Here is a 19,954-nt window from a genome sequence, read left to right on the forward strand (position 1 = left end):
CCACTTACACCTGTATAAAACAACTAGCAAAGTTAGTCCAAGCTACTTCCTTGAGATGTTTTGAAAAGGTCCGGCCTGGTCCAGAACACTAGCAATGTCAATATGACATCACTTTTTTTAAAAGTAGCTTCAGTCAATTATCCTTTGGTACAATAAAAATAATGAGAAATTAATTGAGGTTAAAATATGCCTCTTTTTTAGGAATTAATTTCCCCTTTATGAACAGTACAATCTTAGTTCATTGTTTGATTATAGTTCAGTCATTTCAAGATTTCACTTGAATCACAATGAAGACATTAAGGTATTTGGATCACACACTGGTTTATTGTGTTACCTCTAGGGTCAGGATTTAAATTTATTCTAAACTGTTGATATTGAAACTCTCTCTCATGGCTATAATATTATAAACAATGATGTGTTTTGGCAGACTTAACAGGTTACTAATTGGGATGAGTTCAAAATACAAGGAGTGTGTGTGAACCTGCATTAAATTATATTCATCTTTATCAACAATAAACATGGAGTTATGAAAAACAGAGTTGGAAGAAGAAACAAAAACAGTAATTGCTGGAGAAGCTCAGCGGGTCTGGGAGCATCTGTGGAGAGAAAACAAACTGGAATTCCATTTTTTTTTAAGTTCGTGGATGGACCTCTAAGATTTGTGTACAACAGTGATTGGTTGAAACTAACATCCAACATTGGCACAGAGACAGTGTTTCGTATCTAGCGACCCATCATCTGAACTTCAGCAGATCAGTTCTGAAAGATTATTGAACCGGAAATGTTGATTCTGCTTTCTTGCCATTGATGCTGTCCGATCTGCTGAGTTGCATCATCATTTTCTGTTTTTGTTCCTGATTTCCAGCATCTGCAGCTCTGGTATTATTGAAGAAATGAAATTAGGCCACTCTGAAAATATATATCTAACAGTTGTTAACAAGAATTGCAGAAGGTTTGTAGTCCATATGGGGCGGGGAGAGGGATTCGTCAGAGGTGTGCTAGGGGTTCAGTTCAATATTCCCTCTAAGTTGTGCAGCTGAGGGGTCACACAGCCATTCTGTGTTCCATGCTTGGCAATCGATGTAGTTAATGTGCTTACATTTGATGTTAGTTTTAACCAACCACTGTTGTACACAAACCTTAGAGGTCCATCTACTAATTTTTAATAAAAGATGGAATTTCAGTTGAGTTTATTAAGTTATCCGGGAGTTGGAATAAGTTTTTATTCTGCTAATTTATTTTGGGTAAGTATTAAGTTTCACTGTCTTGGAACTTCAGAATTCTCTGACTTTAAGGATTTTTTTTAGAGCGTTCCAGATGTATGAGAAATAGCCATTGGAATTTTCCAATTCCCATTCAATTATCTTGCATTCAGCCGTATCAGGAATTCTGCACAGTCTCAATGCACAATACTGCTATTCTGCTCCAATGTCTATCTGTTCACCAGAATCTCTGGGCCAAGGTAAGATAGATGTAAATGGATCCTATCAATCTTCCACTATATTATAATGGTTTCCCTCATTCATGCAGGTTGGACTGTGTGAATCTCAGCATTTTAAACAATGACACAGGACGTTGGAATTCACCTGCACAATAACTCTGTTTGGAAAAAGAAGGTTGACCTTGCGGAAATCATTTGACGTGGGAGACCATTAGGTTTTTTTTTAAAACTCCACAAGAAGAAATCAGTAATTTTGAAGATATTAATATTAGTCAGGTGATAAACTATGGGGAGACAGCCCTCAGATTACAGCAGGATATGGACAGGCTGGTCAGATGGGCCGACCAGTGTCAAATAGAATTCAGTCTGGATAAATGTGAGGTGATGCATTTGGACAGGAGAAACAAGGCAAGTGAAGAATTGACATGCAGTAGGACCCTGGGAAACACAAAAGTTGAGAGGGACCTTGGTGTGCATGTCCATCAGTCCCTTGAGGTAGCAGGACAGGTGGATAAAGTAGTTAAGAAGACATTTAGTATACTTGCTTTTATTAGAGGAGGGAGGTTATGCTGGATCTGTATAAAATGTTGGTTAGGCCACAGAATATTGAGTAAAAAATGAGGTCTGCAGATGCTGGAGATCACAGCTGCAAATGTGTTGCTGGTCAAAGCACAGCAGGCCAGGCAGCATCTCAGGAATAGAGAATTCGACGTTTCGAGCATAAGCCCTTCATCAGGAATAAGAGAGAGAGAGCCAAGCAGGCTAAGATAAAAGGTAGGGAGGAGGGACTAGGGGGAGGGGCGATGGAGGTGGGATAGGTGGAAGGAGGTCAAGGTGAGGGTGATAGGCCGGAGTGGGGTGGGGGCGGAGAGGTCAGGAAGAGGATTGCAGGTTAGGAGGGCGGTGCTGAGTTGAGGGAACCGATTGAGACAAGGTGGGGGGAGGGGAAATGAGGACCTGGGGGGTGCAGTGAGAGAGGGACTCACTGAAATCCTTGTAGAGGGAGGAAGAGAGCTTCTTCAAGGAAGGCATCCTTGTAAGAGGATTCGCAGTAGGTTAAAATCTTCGAGTAAAAAATGAGGTCTGCAGATGCTGGAGATCACAGCTGCAAATGTGTTGCAGAATATTGAGTTAAGTTCTATATGATACAACAGATTTGATAGCACTCAAGAGGGTGCAGCGGGGATTTCTGAGGATGCTGCCGAGTCTAGAAAGTTTCAGTTATCGAGAGAGAATGGACAGACTGGGGTTGCTTTCCTTAGAGCAGAGGAGACTGACTGCAGAAATAACTTTGACCCAACTAGTCCACACCAACCCTCCGAAGAGCACCCAACCAGACCCTTCACCTAACACTATGGGCAATTTCGCATGGCCAATTCACCTAACCTGACTGTGGGAGGAAACTGTAGCACCAAGAGGAAGCCCAGACAGACATGTGGAGAACATGCAAACTCCACACAGACAGTTGCCTGAGGTGGGAATCGAACCCAGGTCTCTGGTGTTGTCAGGCATCAGTGCTAACCACCGTGCCACCCCTAGGGTAGCTAGGATAAAACTTTTACACCTAATGGAAGGATCAAAGACTAGAGAATTGATTTAAGTGAAGGGGCAGGAGGATTAGAGGAAACGTGAGGAACATTTTTTTTCATCCAGAAGTGATAGGAATCTGGAACTCACTGGTTGTAAGGTGGTATAGGCAGAAACCCTCATAACATTGAAGTAGTATTTAAATGTGATAATAAGGCATTGCAGACTATGCATGAAATGCTAGAAAATGGGTTTGGAGTAGTTGGGTGGTTGTTTTGACTAACATTAACACGATGGGCCAAACCGCCTTTTTCTGTACTGTAGACCTTTATGACTCAATGCACAGTCAACCAAATGCTAATGAATTAGCAGCAAGCAATCAAGCAGCCAAGTTTAAAATTTCAACTACAAAAATCCTCATAGCCTGATGAAAATACTTCATTTTACAGATCTACAGTTCAACTTTGTTTTTAAGTGTATTCCAGGCTCAGATGGACAGATTTTTGAACAGTAAGGTAATCAAAGGCCAACGGCCAAAAAACAGGTAATTGAAGTTGAGGATTATTAGATTAACCATGATCTAATTGAATGGTGGAGCAGATTCGATCGGCTGAATGGCCTACTTCTGCTTCCACATCTTGTGGTCTGTGAACCTTATCAAAACATACAAAGTTATTTGGAAACTTGACAGGATTGATACGGAAAGCTCATTTTCCCTTTGCAAGGACTAGACATAATCTCACAATATGGGGTTGCACATTTAAGGCAGAAATGAGGAGGAATTTCTTCTCTCAGAGGGCATGGAGTCTTGGAACTCCATACTGCAGGGAGCTGTTGAGATTGGGTCATTAGGTATATTCAAAACTGAGATAGGCAGATCGTTATTCAGTAAAAGTGAATCAAGGATTAGAGGGAAAGAACAGAAAAGTGGAGTTGAGGAGATTCAGCTCAGACATAATCTCATTGGATGGCAATGCAGACTCAATGTACTGCATGGTCTACTTTTGCTCTTATATCTTATCATCATGTTGGCAAAATCACAAGTATGCTGTAAAAAAGATTAAGATAATTATTTGCTCTAACAGTATATTACCTTCACCTGTATCAATTCTTTGGGTGTGAGAGTACATGTAAGAGACAAGTGAATGAAATGTATAATTTTAAGGGTAAGCTTTGAGAATAAACAACCTTCTTTGTTTTTAAACTCACAAAAGCTTGATGCTGAGATATAATTTGAGACTTATAGACTATGAGAGTATGTAAATGTGCACCTCTTATGCAAATATATCGACCATGGACAGAAAGGGAACACAAATTTGCTCCAAAACATTAATTTAATCCAGGAGAAAAAAACAAAGTCCTTGCCATTTACAATCCTCTAGCCTTAAGACACTGGAGAGCAAAAATGTAGCATAACGCACGAGATAAAAACCAAAAGGACTAAAAGCAAACTTTCAGCAGATTTGCAATAAATGAAAAAGATTTCAGAGAGTAAACATTTGTTTGTCTGTTAAAACGTAAATAGCACTAAAGTTATGAAATGGACCATATTTATTTGAGTTCAAATTGTTTTCCCTTTCAAGCTACTTGGTCAGGAGTGTGTTCTGGATCAACCTGAAGATATCTGCATTCAATCCTGATTAATGTGAGGATAACTCTTATTCACTGAGCATCTCACAGGGAAAAAAATGCATTCACATGACCTGTGGAAAGCCACAAATGTGATTGTAAAATGAAGTTCTAACTTAATATCTGATATGAAGATGGGAAATCAATACTGGTATTGTAGCGGTTAGCTCACCGAATTTAAATGCATTGTAATTTATGAACCACATTTTGATGTCCTGTAAAACACACAACTATTATCATCAAAGTAAGTATCAATGGTTTAAACTTGTCTACTCATACACAGCCATGTGAGCATCTTCAGTTAGGATGAGATTTCTACCCTCTCCATTCTATTCATGATGGCACATTTCAAAAATCTATCATCTGTGGAATAGCAAAAGCAAGAAAGTTTTAAATTCTGACTAATATTGCTGCATAGACTTGGGTTTTTCTGATGCAAAACCACTGTATAATTTCAACAGAGAATAGAATACTGTTGCATCATATTACCTTGATATGAATTTCATAAATCTTGTGACATTCAGTCACATTTACTATGCATTTGTAACCAGCTTAGCAAAATTAGCCTTGACTTACTGTGAATTTGTTCATGAACAATTAAGGCAAAATGATTCAGTGTCAAAATCTGCAAGATTTTTCCAATAGTGTCACTTAATTTCACCTAGTAAAGAAAATAAAGTAGTTAAACAGGAGCAGAGCATTGAATATATTTCATTAAACGTTTGATGCTGTTAAAATACACAATATTGTCAGCAAACTTCAACACATTTAAAATGACAAAAACCTATTCCTGTCAGTGCTATTTTGCTGTGGATAAGAGAATTGGTTGATTAAAAGGATAAATTAACCCTTTGAGTAAGAATTATATTAATAGTAAACACCCATCATAAATATTCCTCGACCTACACGTATACATCGAGGTGTATTAGCTGATTTAATTGTACAAACTGCAAAGAAAAAGGAAAATTGAGTATTTAGAAGTCTTCAGCTTTCCTTAGATAGAATCTATTTCAGCATACTGATGAAAATATACACATCTGAAGAAGCAAAGGTTATGTTCCAAGTTGCTAAAGCAATAAAACTCAAAATAAAAATCACCAAAGCATTTCTTCAACATGAATTTGTTTAGACATTAGGGAGGACATGTTTTCAGTTCATATAATTTTACTTATGCTCATGTGTTAATACAGAACTTAAGTATTGCTGAACAAAGTCACTTTTTGTCAAAGCTTTTCATCTCTATCCATCAGGACAATTCACAAGAGTGTCAATTCAAGGGGAAAAACAACAATTTTACAACATGGGAGAAGAATGTTGGTTGATTGGAAAATGGACTTGATTGGTAGAGGCGTTGTCAGGGAAAAGGCACCAATTAATACTGATTAACAGTTACCTGGAAGGCTATGTTTCAATTTTAAACTAGACAGGTTAACTCTGATTGTTTAGGGAATTGCTCTGAGAAATGAATCAGTAAATGGCTGTGACTTAGATGAATGAAACTGGTGCAGTGCATGTACATGTTCTTTCTGTCTGCGAATACTAACACGTTGTGTATTAACATTTGTCACTTCTCATACACACATGCTGTTCTGAAATATGCCTTATATAATTTTGTTCCTGAAGTACACTTTAATACTACAGTAATAAAGATATTTAAATATCAGCAATGATTTTATTACAATAATGTAAGGTTAGAGCCTTAACACAGTATTACCATGAATTTGCATTACAAACAGCAGTAATAAATACAACAAATATTTTAAAATAATGTGAGGAAATGAGCAACATAATTTTTCCAAAGCGTTGTTTATTCCCTTGCTGTTAAAATAAGAGCAATTATAGCAACAAATTTAAAAATCAGAGTTGTGTTGCAGTTAAAACAGTCTGTTCACATTTTTTTCAGACCATCCTAAATCATGCATAGACTCAGACTGTGGATAGGATGTTATTTTGTTCAAATTATCTGGAACTGTGCATTTAGAAGTGTCTGAGTAGACTGCAGCTCAGATTTTGGAATGTGAAATGATATAAATGTCCATTTATAAACACAGAAAATGCTAACCTTTTTTATTCACAGTGTGGCATGCAGGTGAGGCTTGAGAACAGTTTGGAATTCGTGAAAGGAAAAGAAACTGGAAGATTTACAGAGCTCACACCATAAGGAAGCCTTCACAGAATGTTGTGCCAGAATGTAGTTTGCAATTAGCATGGAAGCAGTATCTTATTCAGTCAGCTTGGGACAGGCAGAGAGAAATATCTGACAGAAGTTAGGGATCAGCAACTACGTAGAAGCTGTGAGAATATAACAATTAGGGAGGGGGCAAAAAATGCTATCCTAGCCATTAATGCCCATATCCAGTGAATGAATAAAAAATGATAAAAGTGCTTGCTTTATTTAACTCTTACATGTAATAAAGTTCATTTTGTCAATTCAGTACCTAATGTTTGGATTGCTGTTCATACAATCCCTAACAAGATATTAACTGAACTGCAACTAGATCCAAGGACAGACTTTCTCATTGTCACTCAAGCAATCACATTTCATTGAAGAACTTTAAATAGATTCATACAATGCAGAAAAGGCCCTTCAGCCCATTGAATCTGCACTAACATAACTAAAAAAGTGTGCTGATCCCAATTTCTTGAACTGTCCCGTATCCTTGAATATTTTGATGTTTGAGGTGCTCATCCAAATATGTTTGAAGCATTAAGGTTTCCAGCCTCCATTACTTTCCCAGACAATGCAATCCAAATTCCCACCACAAGCTGAGTGAAAGCATTTTTTCCCAAATCCCCTCTGAACCTTCTGCCCCTTGCCCTAAAACTATGCCCTCTTAAATGAATGTTATCTTCACATTCAAAAGAAGAATTGACACAATTGTTTCAAATCAAATACTAATTTTACTTTCTAATCACATTTAGTGATAAATAAAACAGTATTATATGGCATTAAAAAAAAGCTAATTACTTCAGAATTTATACATATTTCCTAATTGTATGTTTAGGTTAAATCACCAAAGTAGAAACTTCACAAATTGCATATCTGCCTTAAAAAGGTGCATCCCCTACCTTTTTGAACTGCTGGTAAATGACTTTAGACACCATATCAGTGAGCTTCAGTTTTCCTTCATGAACTAAAGACTTAATATTTCCAAGGGTGACTAAACCCAGAACAGTCCTGCAGACAAATTCATAAAACAATAATTATCCGTTGCATGACTTTCACCTATTAATGACAATAGTAAGCTGTCAGCAAAAACTTTACATTTGAACTAATTTAGCCATGTGAACTCACACTGGATCTACTCAGAATATTAGAGATGATTTGTAACCAACTCATACTTTGTTCTGTGATAAGAAATAGAACACTTGAATTGGAAAATATTTGGGTGTACCTGGCATTTTCACAATCAACCGGCATAAGATTTCATATCAGTGTTATAACGGGCGCACAGGAAAATCATATCAGCATTGTACACTGTTTGGAACATCTTTACTCTAAATAGGAGCAATTGACTTTAAAGTTAGATCACAAGAGATTGAGGGGGAGTTTGCTAATTAGATACAAAATTGGCTTGACTGTTGAAGAAATAGGGTGGTGCTGGAGAGTTTTTTTTGGACTGGAGGCCTGTGACCAACGATGTTCTACAGGTATCGGTGCAGGGTCCCACTGTCCTTTGTCATTTATAGAGTTGTAGAGTCCTATAGCAGGGAGATAGGCCCTTTGGCCCAAACTGGTCCATGCCATCCAAAATGTCCATAAACAATTTGAATATAATAAGCATGGTTAGTATGTTTGAAGATAACACCAAAATTAGTGGCATAGTGAAGAAGGTTATCTAAGAGTACAAAGGATCTTGATCAACTGGGCCAATAGGCCAAGGAGTGGTCAATGGATTTTAAATTAGATAAATGTGAATTGTTGCATTTTGGTCAGACAAACAAAGGCAGATTTACACAGTTAATGGTAAGGCCCTGGGAAGTGTTGTGGAACAGAGAGACCTAGTGGTTCAGATACAAAGATCTTTGAAAATTGCATCACAGGTAGATCAGGTGGTAAAGAAGGCATTTAGCATGCATAGCTCAGACCATTGCAATGCATTATTGCCATTTCAACAATTTGATTGTTCAATTAATTTAGTTCTAACCAACAATGGTGATTGAGGTTAGGATTAGTCTGCACAGATTGAAAGGTGTTCCAAATGCCTTATGAATCATGTTGCATACTCACAGCAGTCTTTCTTATCAACAGATTCAATTGAAAAAGAATTTGAAAACTCTTGACATCCAACTAGATACAGTCATGTTGTAGTTGTGGATGGTAATGGTGAACTGGATGCTAGATTTTATTCCATGAATTTAATATTCACATTGAATATCCTTTAGCTATACATGTTAGTATAAAGTTCCCACCATCACCACAAGTCACTCCTTGGGATAATACCTACCCACTGGAGTCAATGACCACTGCAGTGTTCATGCTATTCTCTTTGAGAATCTGGATAATGTCCTGGCAACTGATTGTGGGAAGGACAGTCAGAGTTGAGGGAAGCTTCATCTGATTGATTGGTACATTCCACCAGCTACAGCAAAAATGAAACAGAAAATTAACCCAGTTAATTAAAAAAATTGAGATAACATACCACAACATTTGCTGCTATTCTAATGGTTTTGTTAGTGTGATAAACCTTCAAGGTGGCCGTAAAAATAAGGATTTTAATTGGGGCAGATGACCTTCTCTAAGCGCATAAAGGGGCCTAGAATGCTCACATTTTAAATGTTTTGTAGAAATTGTTAATCCTTAAGTCCTGATTGCCATACTAGTGGTAGAGCAAATACATTTGAAAATCTAAGTTGCGTATACCAACTAATCCCACCAATATTTTATTCACAATGATCTTCAAAGTAATTCTGCTGTAAGTTAAAGTGGAGATGTTATATTCTGAAATGTTTACTTATACCTTTGTGCAAAGATCTTTTTGTTTAAAACTACTCCCTGAAATAAGATACTGACAATCTTTTCATTAATAGTATCTCAGCACTTTGGAGAATTAATCAGCCAACTTTGTGTATTTACCTTTTTTGGTCACTGTCTGCATGCAGGAACCCTTTCTCTTCCATCCAATCATCACTAAGAAATTTTGACCTAAATCAGTGCAAGTTAAAGAACAAATAAAGATAAATACTCAGTTAGTTTTCAGAAAATTAAACAAGTTGCAATTGCTGGATAATTTGGCCACATCTTCTTAATGATGCATATCATGTAATGGTGTCAAATATCTTCCTGAATTTAATTTCTTGTGGGATATTTGTGTCACTTTATTACCACATTTCAATTTGAACAAAAGAAGAGCAATATTAAATTCTAATAAAATCCCACATTGCTGGAGAACTAGGGGCTGTATAGAACAGCAACAAGACCTATAGGTAAAGGGCAGGTATTTTACAAATGTGAATGTGTTAGATAGTTGTGCAAAGCAGCATTATTTACTGACTTACATGTAATTTCGAACAGAATCTGGGAGAATCACGACACAGCGCTGTCCTTCTTTCAGATCTTTTGCCACTCTTAAAGCTGCACACATGGCACTACCAGAGCTTCCACCTCAAGAACAGGCAAAATGGAAACAAAAGCTTACTTACAAGCCGCTGTTATTCATACAGCGTGCTGGATATTACCATCACTCAGCAAGTGACAGTCCTCACCATTGACCTTAAAAACAACTGCCTGTATAGATTTAACAAGCCCCATGACATGAATTTCCCCATCTATGATTTTATTTAAAAAAAACTGTCACCAAAATATGCAAGATTTCTGCACCCTAGTAACAATGATGTCATCAGATAGGACAAGTGGCCAATCACATTACACCATTTTCACTGACAGTAAGTAAAAAGTTCTGATTATTCTTCCCATTGCTACATTTTGCAGAGAGTAAAATAAATGATTAGGACATAGTCATGGCATTGATGTACAAGCTGAAATATCATTAACAAACCTTTTTAAATAAAGAAACTTTTGAAAATATTGACTTTTTGAAATCATATTGGAGAAAAAATTCCACAAATATAAATGTAAATTTTCAGGAATTTTTAAAAACATTTTTGAGGCTGTTCATCAATAATTATTAACATGGTGTGTCATTGAAAACCCAATTGTACCTCATGAAGAAGATGTAACTTTTACAATGTTCTTTTAACAGCATCACTAAAAATTTAAACAGGCAAGATCTCACCAATTTCTAATTAATTGCAGACAATCGCTCCTTATGGAGAAGCATGGAAACATTAACTACAACTTCTGAATTTCTCAGTTTAACTGCAGACTCCAGAATTTGGTATCAATTTCAAACAAGTAATGAAAGTAAATGCTGACAACCTTATCATCATTAAAAATCTGGGTCAATGATTCCAATGAATACTAACAAGATTAAGAAATGAAAACATTGGCACTGTTCCTTGAATATAATTCAATTCTGGATGTACTGAACCTTGTAATGTAAATAATGTTAACAGCAATCAAAATAATCTTGTTTCATATTGCCCATAAAATAATTCTATAGGCTACTTCATTCAATTACATAACGATAAGAAAAGTAACATACTTGAAAAGCACCAAATTAAGTAATTGTGAACTCAATGGGATAGTCAATCAGGCCAATTCATTCCCATCCATTTTGTACCAAAGCCAGCACTGAATTTCCTCCAATGTTACTAGTTGATGGAGGTAAGCTAGATGAACTTTCTCACTTTTACATTCACATGCTTTTGCTTATTTAATTTATATTGTTTGAATTTGGGCATGGAAGGATTACTGTTTTCAAAATTAATGCAAATTTAAAGGTATCATGCAACGTCATGTCATTAGATATCACTTAACCAGTTCCACATCATAAGGTTTTAAGTGGTGTCTCAAGTGGGGTTTCCTGATTTTCTTAATACTGCATTGAAAATTAGAGACAAGTATTCCAAATAGTCTTTCATCATGATGAGTTAAGATAGTTAGTTAGTTTGGAAAAAAATGTTTAGCATTTTAACATTTAGACTAATCTTGAAAATCTTAGTTTTCTGTCAGACAATAATCTTGTAAATAATGAACATTTGACTTAGTTTAGAAAGACTTGCAAATCCTCAGTTACCTCACTAAGACCAACTTTTGGTTCTGGTTTTCCAGTATTGTACTGACAGAAAAAGAGATCACCAATACATTCTCTTAAATAACTACTTTACATCTAATTTTATGTTGCACAGCACCTTTTAAATATATTTAAATAATCCTGTCTGAACCTGTGAAGCAGCAAATTCTTAGGCGCAGAAAAGGTCCAGACCAAAGATGTGAAATAAGACATACAACCTTTACATTTGTCAGCGTACAATTGGAGGCACCCTTTTCAGTCTATTTAATTTTATAATAAAAGTAAAGATGAAGAGCAAATTGCTCAAAGTTCTCTCCCAGCACATGGATTTATGCAAAGCTGAAATGGAAGCCACCTGATAAATTATAGCAGATACTTTTGAGGTGGAGAATCACAAGCTGAACTTCAGTAAGCTGATAACACACTGGTGATTTTACAACATTCGCAGGTTATTGAAGATGTATACTAATTAACCTATTCAGAGATTATTGCATCTCTGGAGAAGAATTGAAACTAGGCCTCCAGGTTCAGAGGTAAGGACTCTACAACTGTAGGCACACAAAAATCCCTTTACAGGATTTCCAAAATTTTCTCCAAAATCTAAACAACACTTATTCAATTACAAAGCCAAACGGAATTTGTTTTGGTGATTAGTTGAATTTTGTAATGGCCAGGATTCAAACCCAAAACTATTTCTCTGAATTAATTATTCTACATTTGATTTCTATCTGTTAGGACAGGCTTACTCATTCTAAAGTGACATTGAACTATTCTCTATTGCTAATGGGGCTTAACCTGTAAAAGAACAGAATCATAAATTGCATCTTTGGGGCCTCCTCAAAGGGTTCAACAGATGGCCTATTTCAACATATCCAATGCCTCCTTTGGTGAACCATTTAGTTAATGACAATTATTCCATTACAACAACTTCAAATATGGTTGTTATAACTTATCAGGTAACTTCCTACTTAGCATTATATAGATTGAGATATGAATGTATGTAATACAACGCAAATACTGAATAAAGCTAGAAAATCATGATGCTGTGAAGGCCCAAAAGTCCCTTATGGCATTGCAAGGCAATTTTTTTTTTGACAAAATCTTCTTATGAGAGATTGATCATCCAGCCTTCCAGCTGTGCTTAGAATGAATTTTAGAACATTCGTATTAGGCAAATTTACCCAATATCTTTAAGTTCAAACAACAATAAGTTCCACAATTCAATATAACCAATATTTTGGAGAGGGTACTGCTGAAAAGACTCATGTTGTGAATCTCATTTCACAGAAATAAAAAAAAAATCATGTAACTACTATCTGAAACATGGTTTACCACACAGCAATCCTTCCTTTTTGATCAACATCCGAGCCATTGCAAAACTTTCCTCATCATTAGTCTTCAGCCATTTGTCAATCACCTGTTTGAAAAAGAACAGTTTTGTTACAGTGGACAATATGGTTTTGAAGAATTAAGCTAAAGATCAAATGAAAAAATTGTTAGCTGTTCAGTCTAGCCAGTTCTATAAAAAATTGACGACAATTTTCTGTCAGAAGCACTTAACTTAAAATAAAGGATATAGTTTGCACTTTATTGTAACCTTAAGGTATCTGCTATGGTTGAACAGGGAAAGTACTGCATGCAGGTTTCATGTCTACCTATCCCATGCTAATAAGGTGCACAAAAAGTCAGTTTTTTTCTCAAAGAAAAGAGTAGCAAAAGTTAACATCATGAAATCCCCATACAAAGTAAAAGCAAAGGTTATGGAAGAAATTGCCAACTGCTCTATAAGAAATAGTGCATTTTTCAAAACAGGATGAGATGTCATATGTTAGAAGGAGCAGACTTGTTTAGTTAAATAGTTTTTTTTCTTATTTATTTACATTGCACTCTTCCAAATTTTCTAACTTTTTGGATCTCAAATGAATCACATTTGCTGCCTATTGAAAGAATATATGTTATATATGATTTCTAGGATATACATTTCGAGCAGAAACAAGAAAGCTCATCATTACTGAAAATAATTTGAGTTATTTGCAAATATATAGCATTTTATAGTAAAATCAGCCTGGAATATTACAATTTTTTAACCAAGTGTCAAGTTGAAAACAGCCTATCACTTTGTCCTTATTTTCTGATGCATTAGGAGTAGTGAGATCTTGAAGTAATTATACCCGGTATGTGGAATGCAAGGACATACTTTTCTGTCCAGTACGGTCGGTATAAATCTATGGCCAATTCCTTCCACTTCATATGAAATCTGGTCTGGAAAGTTCAGTTCTTCTGGTTCAGCCATAGTTGAACCTTCAGGGTCAACAGCAATGATCTGATAAGGGTAAAGAAAATCAATTACATTTTCCAGATTGGAAATTTTTTTTTGGTTTTGAATAAAATGTAAACTGAATTGTAGCAAACTGCTGGAGTAAGATGGTCTTTCTTTAGTTCCTACGTTGGAAATAAATTAGTTCATTCTCAGTCAAAATTGATAGAGTTTATTGCATTTTGGTCTTCCATTATACTATATGGTTTGTACCAATGTGCTGTAGAGTTTTATGTGAGGTGACTGCCATTAAGTGCTGAGTTGGTAGCTCAGATCTCTACCATCGCAGTCAAGATAAGTAATATGAAACAGCAAGAGAAATAATTTACAGGCAAGAGAGTTTGGTAACAGACCACACATCATTGTGATAGCATTGAATCAAAGTATAAAAGCAATGCAATTTTGGCAGGTTCATCCAGAAGAATCAAAGAATAATCAATGTAAAATTAATGCATTAGTCATATGGTAGGAGCTTAGAGTGGAGACGTGCTTAACTGAGTATCATCTACCCCTACTAATCATTCCTGGGACTCTTTTGATGTTGCTTTTAAATGTTGAAACTGAGGTCCCCTTTAGACCTGTGTTCAGTCAGTATTTCATGTTTGGTATCTTCTGTGTAACATGAAACCTCACTTAACTGTTGTTGTAATAACTAGCTCTGTACATGTATAAACAGATGATTCATCAGCTATCACATTACCCTATAATGAGCGCATCTTACTGAAAATAAGAATATTTTGTTCTAAGACGGAATGAAATCCAGCCTTCAAATGGAAGTGGGCAAATGGTCATCCCGGCATCATGATCATTAGATAAAAGACTTTAGGAGAAAGTCAGGACTGCTAATGCTGGAGATCAGAGTCAAAACGTGTGGTACTGGAAAAGCACAGCCAGTCAGGCAGCATCCGAGGAGAAGGTGAGTTGACATTTCAAGCATAAGCTCTTCATCAGGAAGGTAGGCAGGACTTTAGGAAGGTAAATGGCATGGTACAGATGGCCAATCTCCAAAATAAAGGTATGTCAAAAAAGGGTGGGTGGGGCAAGATAGGTTTGAACATGACATCTATGGGGATGGGGGCAGGACAAACCACCACCACCTTGGGAGAAGACCAGGAAAACCTCCACATCAGCCGATGGGAACAGCAAAGACAGTTACTACCAAAGATTCTCACAAAAGACCACAAAGTATCTGGGGCATGAAAGAGAACCGCCTCTGCTCTTCCATTTTACAGAAAGACTTCACATTTCATACATCATTCTCATCAGTCACAGTTCTTATATTTCGTTTTGTTGCCTAATTAACTAACGTATTGTAACAAAATTGCTGTTTCTCAATCTCAGAAAATTGCAACAAATTGACAACTGCCAATATGAGGCATGTGATCAAAGATCCAATAAAATAAACACAAGTATGTTCCATTTTTCTGGTCTAGGTGCTATCTTATAGCTGAGCATTAAATAAAAGGAACTTAAATCTCCAAATGTTAAAATTAACTGTCTTGTTTTCATGCATAGTTAACCAGATTGCTAGTTTCAGTTCCTCAATAAATTGAAATGAATGCTGTAACATTATTATTTATAGCTCATTGACAAACAGAGCTGAACTTTAATTAAATCAGCACAATTACCTTTACGCCTTCAAATCAACAAGAAGTCACTATTTTCACCTTGAAGAACATTTCAATTTTAGCTCGACGGCTTTACTCATCAACATTTATTTACTCCATATAAGATGGAATACCTCACAGTTGGGACATTTTTCCTTGAATTTTCTTGCTATGCCAGTGATGGTACCACCAGTTCCAGCACCCATCACCACAACATCAACTTGTCCTATGGAAATAAAAAAAAGCAAAACAAAAACTTACTCTCGAATGATTAAATTACAATTAAACTAAATATTCCATTAGAAATGAACCTTTTGTCTTCCAGTAGTGTGTTGCAGCTTGAATATGAAATTAATTACAAGATTATTTACAGCAAGCGGTCATGCTTAGCAAGGTTAGATTTGTATATTATTCCAGAGTAACACGCCATATGCTAACAGACAGGTAATTCACAGGAGAGCAAAATCTAACTGCATTAACTTAAATTATTTAACAGCTGTAAACATGTGGTGGATTATAAATGAGTAAAGGGTAAGAATGTGGAAAGATCATGATCCATGTTTGGTGTTTGGAAGGCAATTTGGAAGCATGACACAAGGCAGAAAAACAAAATGATTTTGGAAGACATTTCTCGAGGCTGGGGTCTGGTGAATTAGTGGATTAGAAAAGATGGAGGATCACCCAATGTTAAAGGGATAGAGGGTTTGGACTGGAATATGGCTAGAGTAGATAAATTGGAGCAAGATTGTACAGTGCCTTAAGAGCAAGGTCAAGTTCTTGAAGTTGATGAGATGGGAACAAAGAGCAAAGCAAAAGCTAGTCAATAAATAAATGGGTTAAGTTTCAGGCTGACTAGTTCTTCAATTCTGAAGAAGGGTCACTGGATCTGAAATGTTGCCCCTGTTTTCTCTCCACAAATGCTACCAGACTTACTTAATGTATCCAGTCATTACTGATTTTGTTTCTGATTTCCAGCATACACAGTTAGAGTCATAGAGATGTGCAGTATAGAAACAGACCCTTCGGTCCAACCTGTCCATGCCGACCAGATATCCCAACACAATCTAGTCCCACCTGCCAGCACCCGGCCCATATCCCTCCAAACCCTTCCTATCCATATACCCATCCAAATGCCTCTTAAATGTTGCAATTGTACCAGCCTCCACCACTTCCTCTGGCAGCTCATTCCATACACATACCACCCTCTGTGTGAAAAAGTTGCCTCTTAGGTCACTTTTATATCTTTCCCCTCTCACCCTAAACCTATGCCCTTTAGTTCTGGACTCCCTCTACCCTATTCATGCTCCTCATAATTTTGTAAACCTCGACAAGGTCACCCCTCAGCCTCCGACGCTCCAGGGAAAACAGCCCCAGCCTGTTTAGCCTCTCTCTGTAGCTCAAATCCTCAACCCTGGCAACATCCTTGTAAATCTTTTCTGAACCCTTTCAAGTTTCACAACATCTTTCCGATCAGAGTCAATGTTTCAGGTCTAGTGACCTTGCTTCTGAATTTGGAACTTCAAAATGTGCCTGCAGTTATGGATATAAATCTTTATAAAAAGCATATAGGTGTGACTGGCAAATGTTCCTGAATTTGTATTAGACCCCCAAATATGGTATGAAAAATGTGTTGCTGGAAAAGCGCAGCAGGTCAGGCAGCATCCAAGGAGCACGAGAATCGATGTTTCGGGCATAAGCCCTGCTTCAGGAATCCCCAAATATGGTATGCATATTCTATACACAGCTTTGAACAGAATAATGTGACAAAACAGAGATTAGATCAGAGCAAAGATCGAGACAATATTTGTAGCATTATGAATGGAGATATGCGTGTAGCAAGAACAAGTAGGAGCAGTTCAGTTTTTCTGACACTGAACCGTAGGGAAGTATTACTCATGCAACGCATGATGGTAAACTAGGAAAGTATTTGACATGGCAGCTCAAAGACAGTGACAACAACAGAGACTTTGAGTTGGGTGCCATTCATGTATTCAGTGACTTCAGTGCTTGTAAGTGCTGGTATATTATTCGAGTACAATACTCGAATAGGAAAAATCATTCTGGGTTACAGAGATAAATCCAGAGGATTACGTTTATATTTTCCTGTAGGACATGGGTGTCACTGGCTGGCCAGCATTTATTGCCCTTCCTAGTTGACCTTGAGAATGTAGCAGTGAGCTGCCTTCTTGAACCGTTGCAGTCCATGGGCTGTAAGTAAACCCATAAGGCCCTAAGGGAGGGAATTCCATGATTTTGACCCAGTGATGGTCTTTGTGATGAATCTTTGATCATTGGTAACCTGCAGAATGTTGATAGTGGGGGATTCAGTGATGGTAACACCTTTAACACCTTCAAATGTCAAGTGGTAGTGGTTAGATTATCTCCTATTCAAGATGGTCATTGTCTGTCATTTGTGTAGCGCAAATGTTACTTGCCTTTGTCAGGGTGGTGCTGGAAAAGCATAGCAGGTCAGGCAGCATCGAAAGAGCAGGAAAATCAGCATTTCAGGCAAAAGCCCTTCATCAGGAATGAAGGCCCTGATGAAGGACTTTTGCCGGAAACGTTGATTTTTCTGCTCCTCGGATGCTGTCTGACCTGCTGTGCTTTTCCAGCACCACTCTGATCTAAACTCTGGTTTCCAGCATCTGCAGTCCTCACTTTTGCCTTGCCTTTGTCAGCCCAAGCCTGGATATTGTCCGGGCCTTGTTGCATTTGAAACTGGACTGCTTCAGTATCTCAGGAATTGTGAATGGGTGCTGGACATTGTTTATCAATAATTGCACATTCATATTTCTCACCTTATGATAGACGAATGGTTATTGATGAAGCAGCTGAAGGTGGTTGGGCCTAGGACACTACCTTGAGGAACTTCTGTAGAAATGTCCTATAGCTTAGATGAATGACTGCCAATAACCGCAACCATTTTCTGATGTGCCAGGTATGCCTCTAGCCAGCAGAGAATTTGCCCCCTTGATGCCCATTGAATAGAGTTTTGCTAGGGCTCCTTGATGCCACACTTGGTCGAATGCAACCTTGATGTTCATGACCGTCACTTTCACTGAACTTCTGAAATTCAGCGCTTTTGTCCACATTTGTACAATGGCTGTTAATGAGGTCAGGAGCTGAGTAGTTCCAGCAAAATGCAAACTGGGCACCAGTGAGCAGGTTATTGCTCAGCTGATAGCACTATTGAAGACATCTGGAAGGTGAAATACAATTTGCTGTGTAGCTACCTACCACAGTCAAAGGTAAAATGTTAAGGCCCAAAATTAAAGCATCCTGTTCAAGATTGTTCTCACCATCCAGGGTCAAGAAGCCCACTGGATTGTCATGCCAGCTGCCACTGCTGGCAGAAATTCCCAGTACTGCTATGCATAATGGCTGCAGTGCGCACAATCTATAAGGTGCACTGCAGTAACACACCAAGGTTCTTCCAGCAACACCTTCCAAATCCAAGACCTTTACTGCCTAGAAGGACAATGATAACAGATGCATGGGAGAACCATAATCTGCAAATACACCTTTCTCACAATATGGAGTTAGAATCTCCTTCACTGTGGTCGAGTCAAAATCCTGAAGCAATCTAACACTGGCTGTGTCTCCTTATACTTCAAGCCTGCAGCAATTTATGAAGGCAGATCACTACCACTTTCTTCAGGACATTTAGGGTTGAGCAATGAATCCTGCCTTAGACAGCAGCTCCCCAACCCCTTAAATGTATTTTTAAAATGTGAATCTTCCAGGTGAATGCAAGTTTAGAAAATAAGAACCCTGTGTACAACTGAATCAACTGATTACTCCTGCAACTTGATCCTAAATCACAATCAACCTCAGGTTTGATGGGGGAAAGGAGTGTAAAGAGCTCTGTCGACTCAGGAACTATATGATCATTTATGTTTTTAATTCAAAACTAGAATACTATCTCATGGTGGAATCGGTTCAGTCAATATTACACGCACAATGCCATAGGGACAGTCTGTGCTTCATGGATGTTGAGGCAAATAAGGAATAGGTTCTCTAAAGAAATTATTACCTTCACATTGATCCAGAATTTCTTCTGCAGTGATGTCATAATGTGCTAATGGATTGCTAGCATTTTGATACTGAGGATAAAATAAATATTGGCATTAATGTTTCCATTTAAAGCAAAATAATAGATTTATAGACAAGTCTTACAAGTTTTTGGGGTATCGTAAGGGAAAATTTCAAGGATCTAGTTGAAGTTCTCTGAAATTTTCACTATTCTTCATTTAAAGTCAAATAGCTTGATCCCTCAAGACTTCCACTGCCATCATTC

At 37.3% G+C, this 19,954-nt stretch overlaps 1 protein-coding gene across 1 annotated transcript in view; it reads right to left on the bottom strand.

The window, feature by feature from the left end:
- The window catches only part of LOC132829515 (cystathionine beta-synthase-like), a 36,017-nt gene that overhangs the window by 1,600 nt on the left and 14,463 nt on the right, over window positions 1-19,954 (bottom strand). Inside the window, exons 6-14 of the mRNA XM_060846735.1 lie at window positions 19,691-19,760; window positions 15,792-15,883; window positions 13,931-14,056; window positions 13,066-13,150; window positions 10,097-10,202; window positions 9,675-9,743; window positions 9,046-9,180; window positions 7,667-7,775; window positions 5,174-5,258 (exon numbers count right to left, since the gene is read on the bottom strand). Of these exons, the coding sequence (XP_060702718.1) occupies window positions 5,174-5,258; window positions 7,667-7,775; window positions 9,046-9,180; window positions 9,675-9,743; window positions 10,097-10,202; window positions 13,066-13,150; window positions 13,931-14,056; window positions 15,792-15,883; window positions 19,691-19,760 (877 nt within the window). The remainder of the gene's footprint in view (window positions 1-5,173; window positions 5,259-7,666; window positions 7,776-9,045; window positions 9,181-9,674; window positions 9,744-10,096; window positions 10,203-13,065; window positions 13,151-13,930; window positions 14,057-15,791; window positions 15,884-19,690; window positions 19,761-19,954) is intronic.

The sequence above is a fragment of the Hemiscyllium ocellatum genome, chromosome 29 (genome assembly GCF_020745735.1).
Source record: "Hemiscyllium ocellatum isolate sHemOce1 chromosome 29, sHemOce1.pat.X.cur, whole genome shotgun sequence".
Classification (NCBI taxonomy): domain Eukaryota; kingdom Metazoa; phylum Chordata; class Chondrichthyes; order Orectolobiformes; family Hemiscylliidae; genus Hemiscyllium; species Hemiscyllium ocellatum.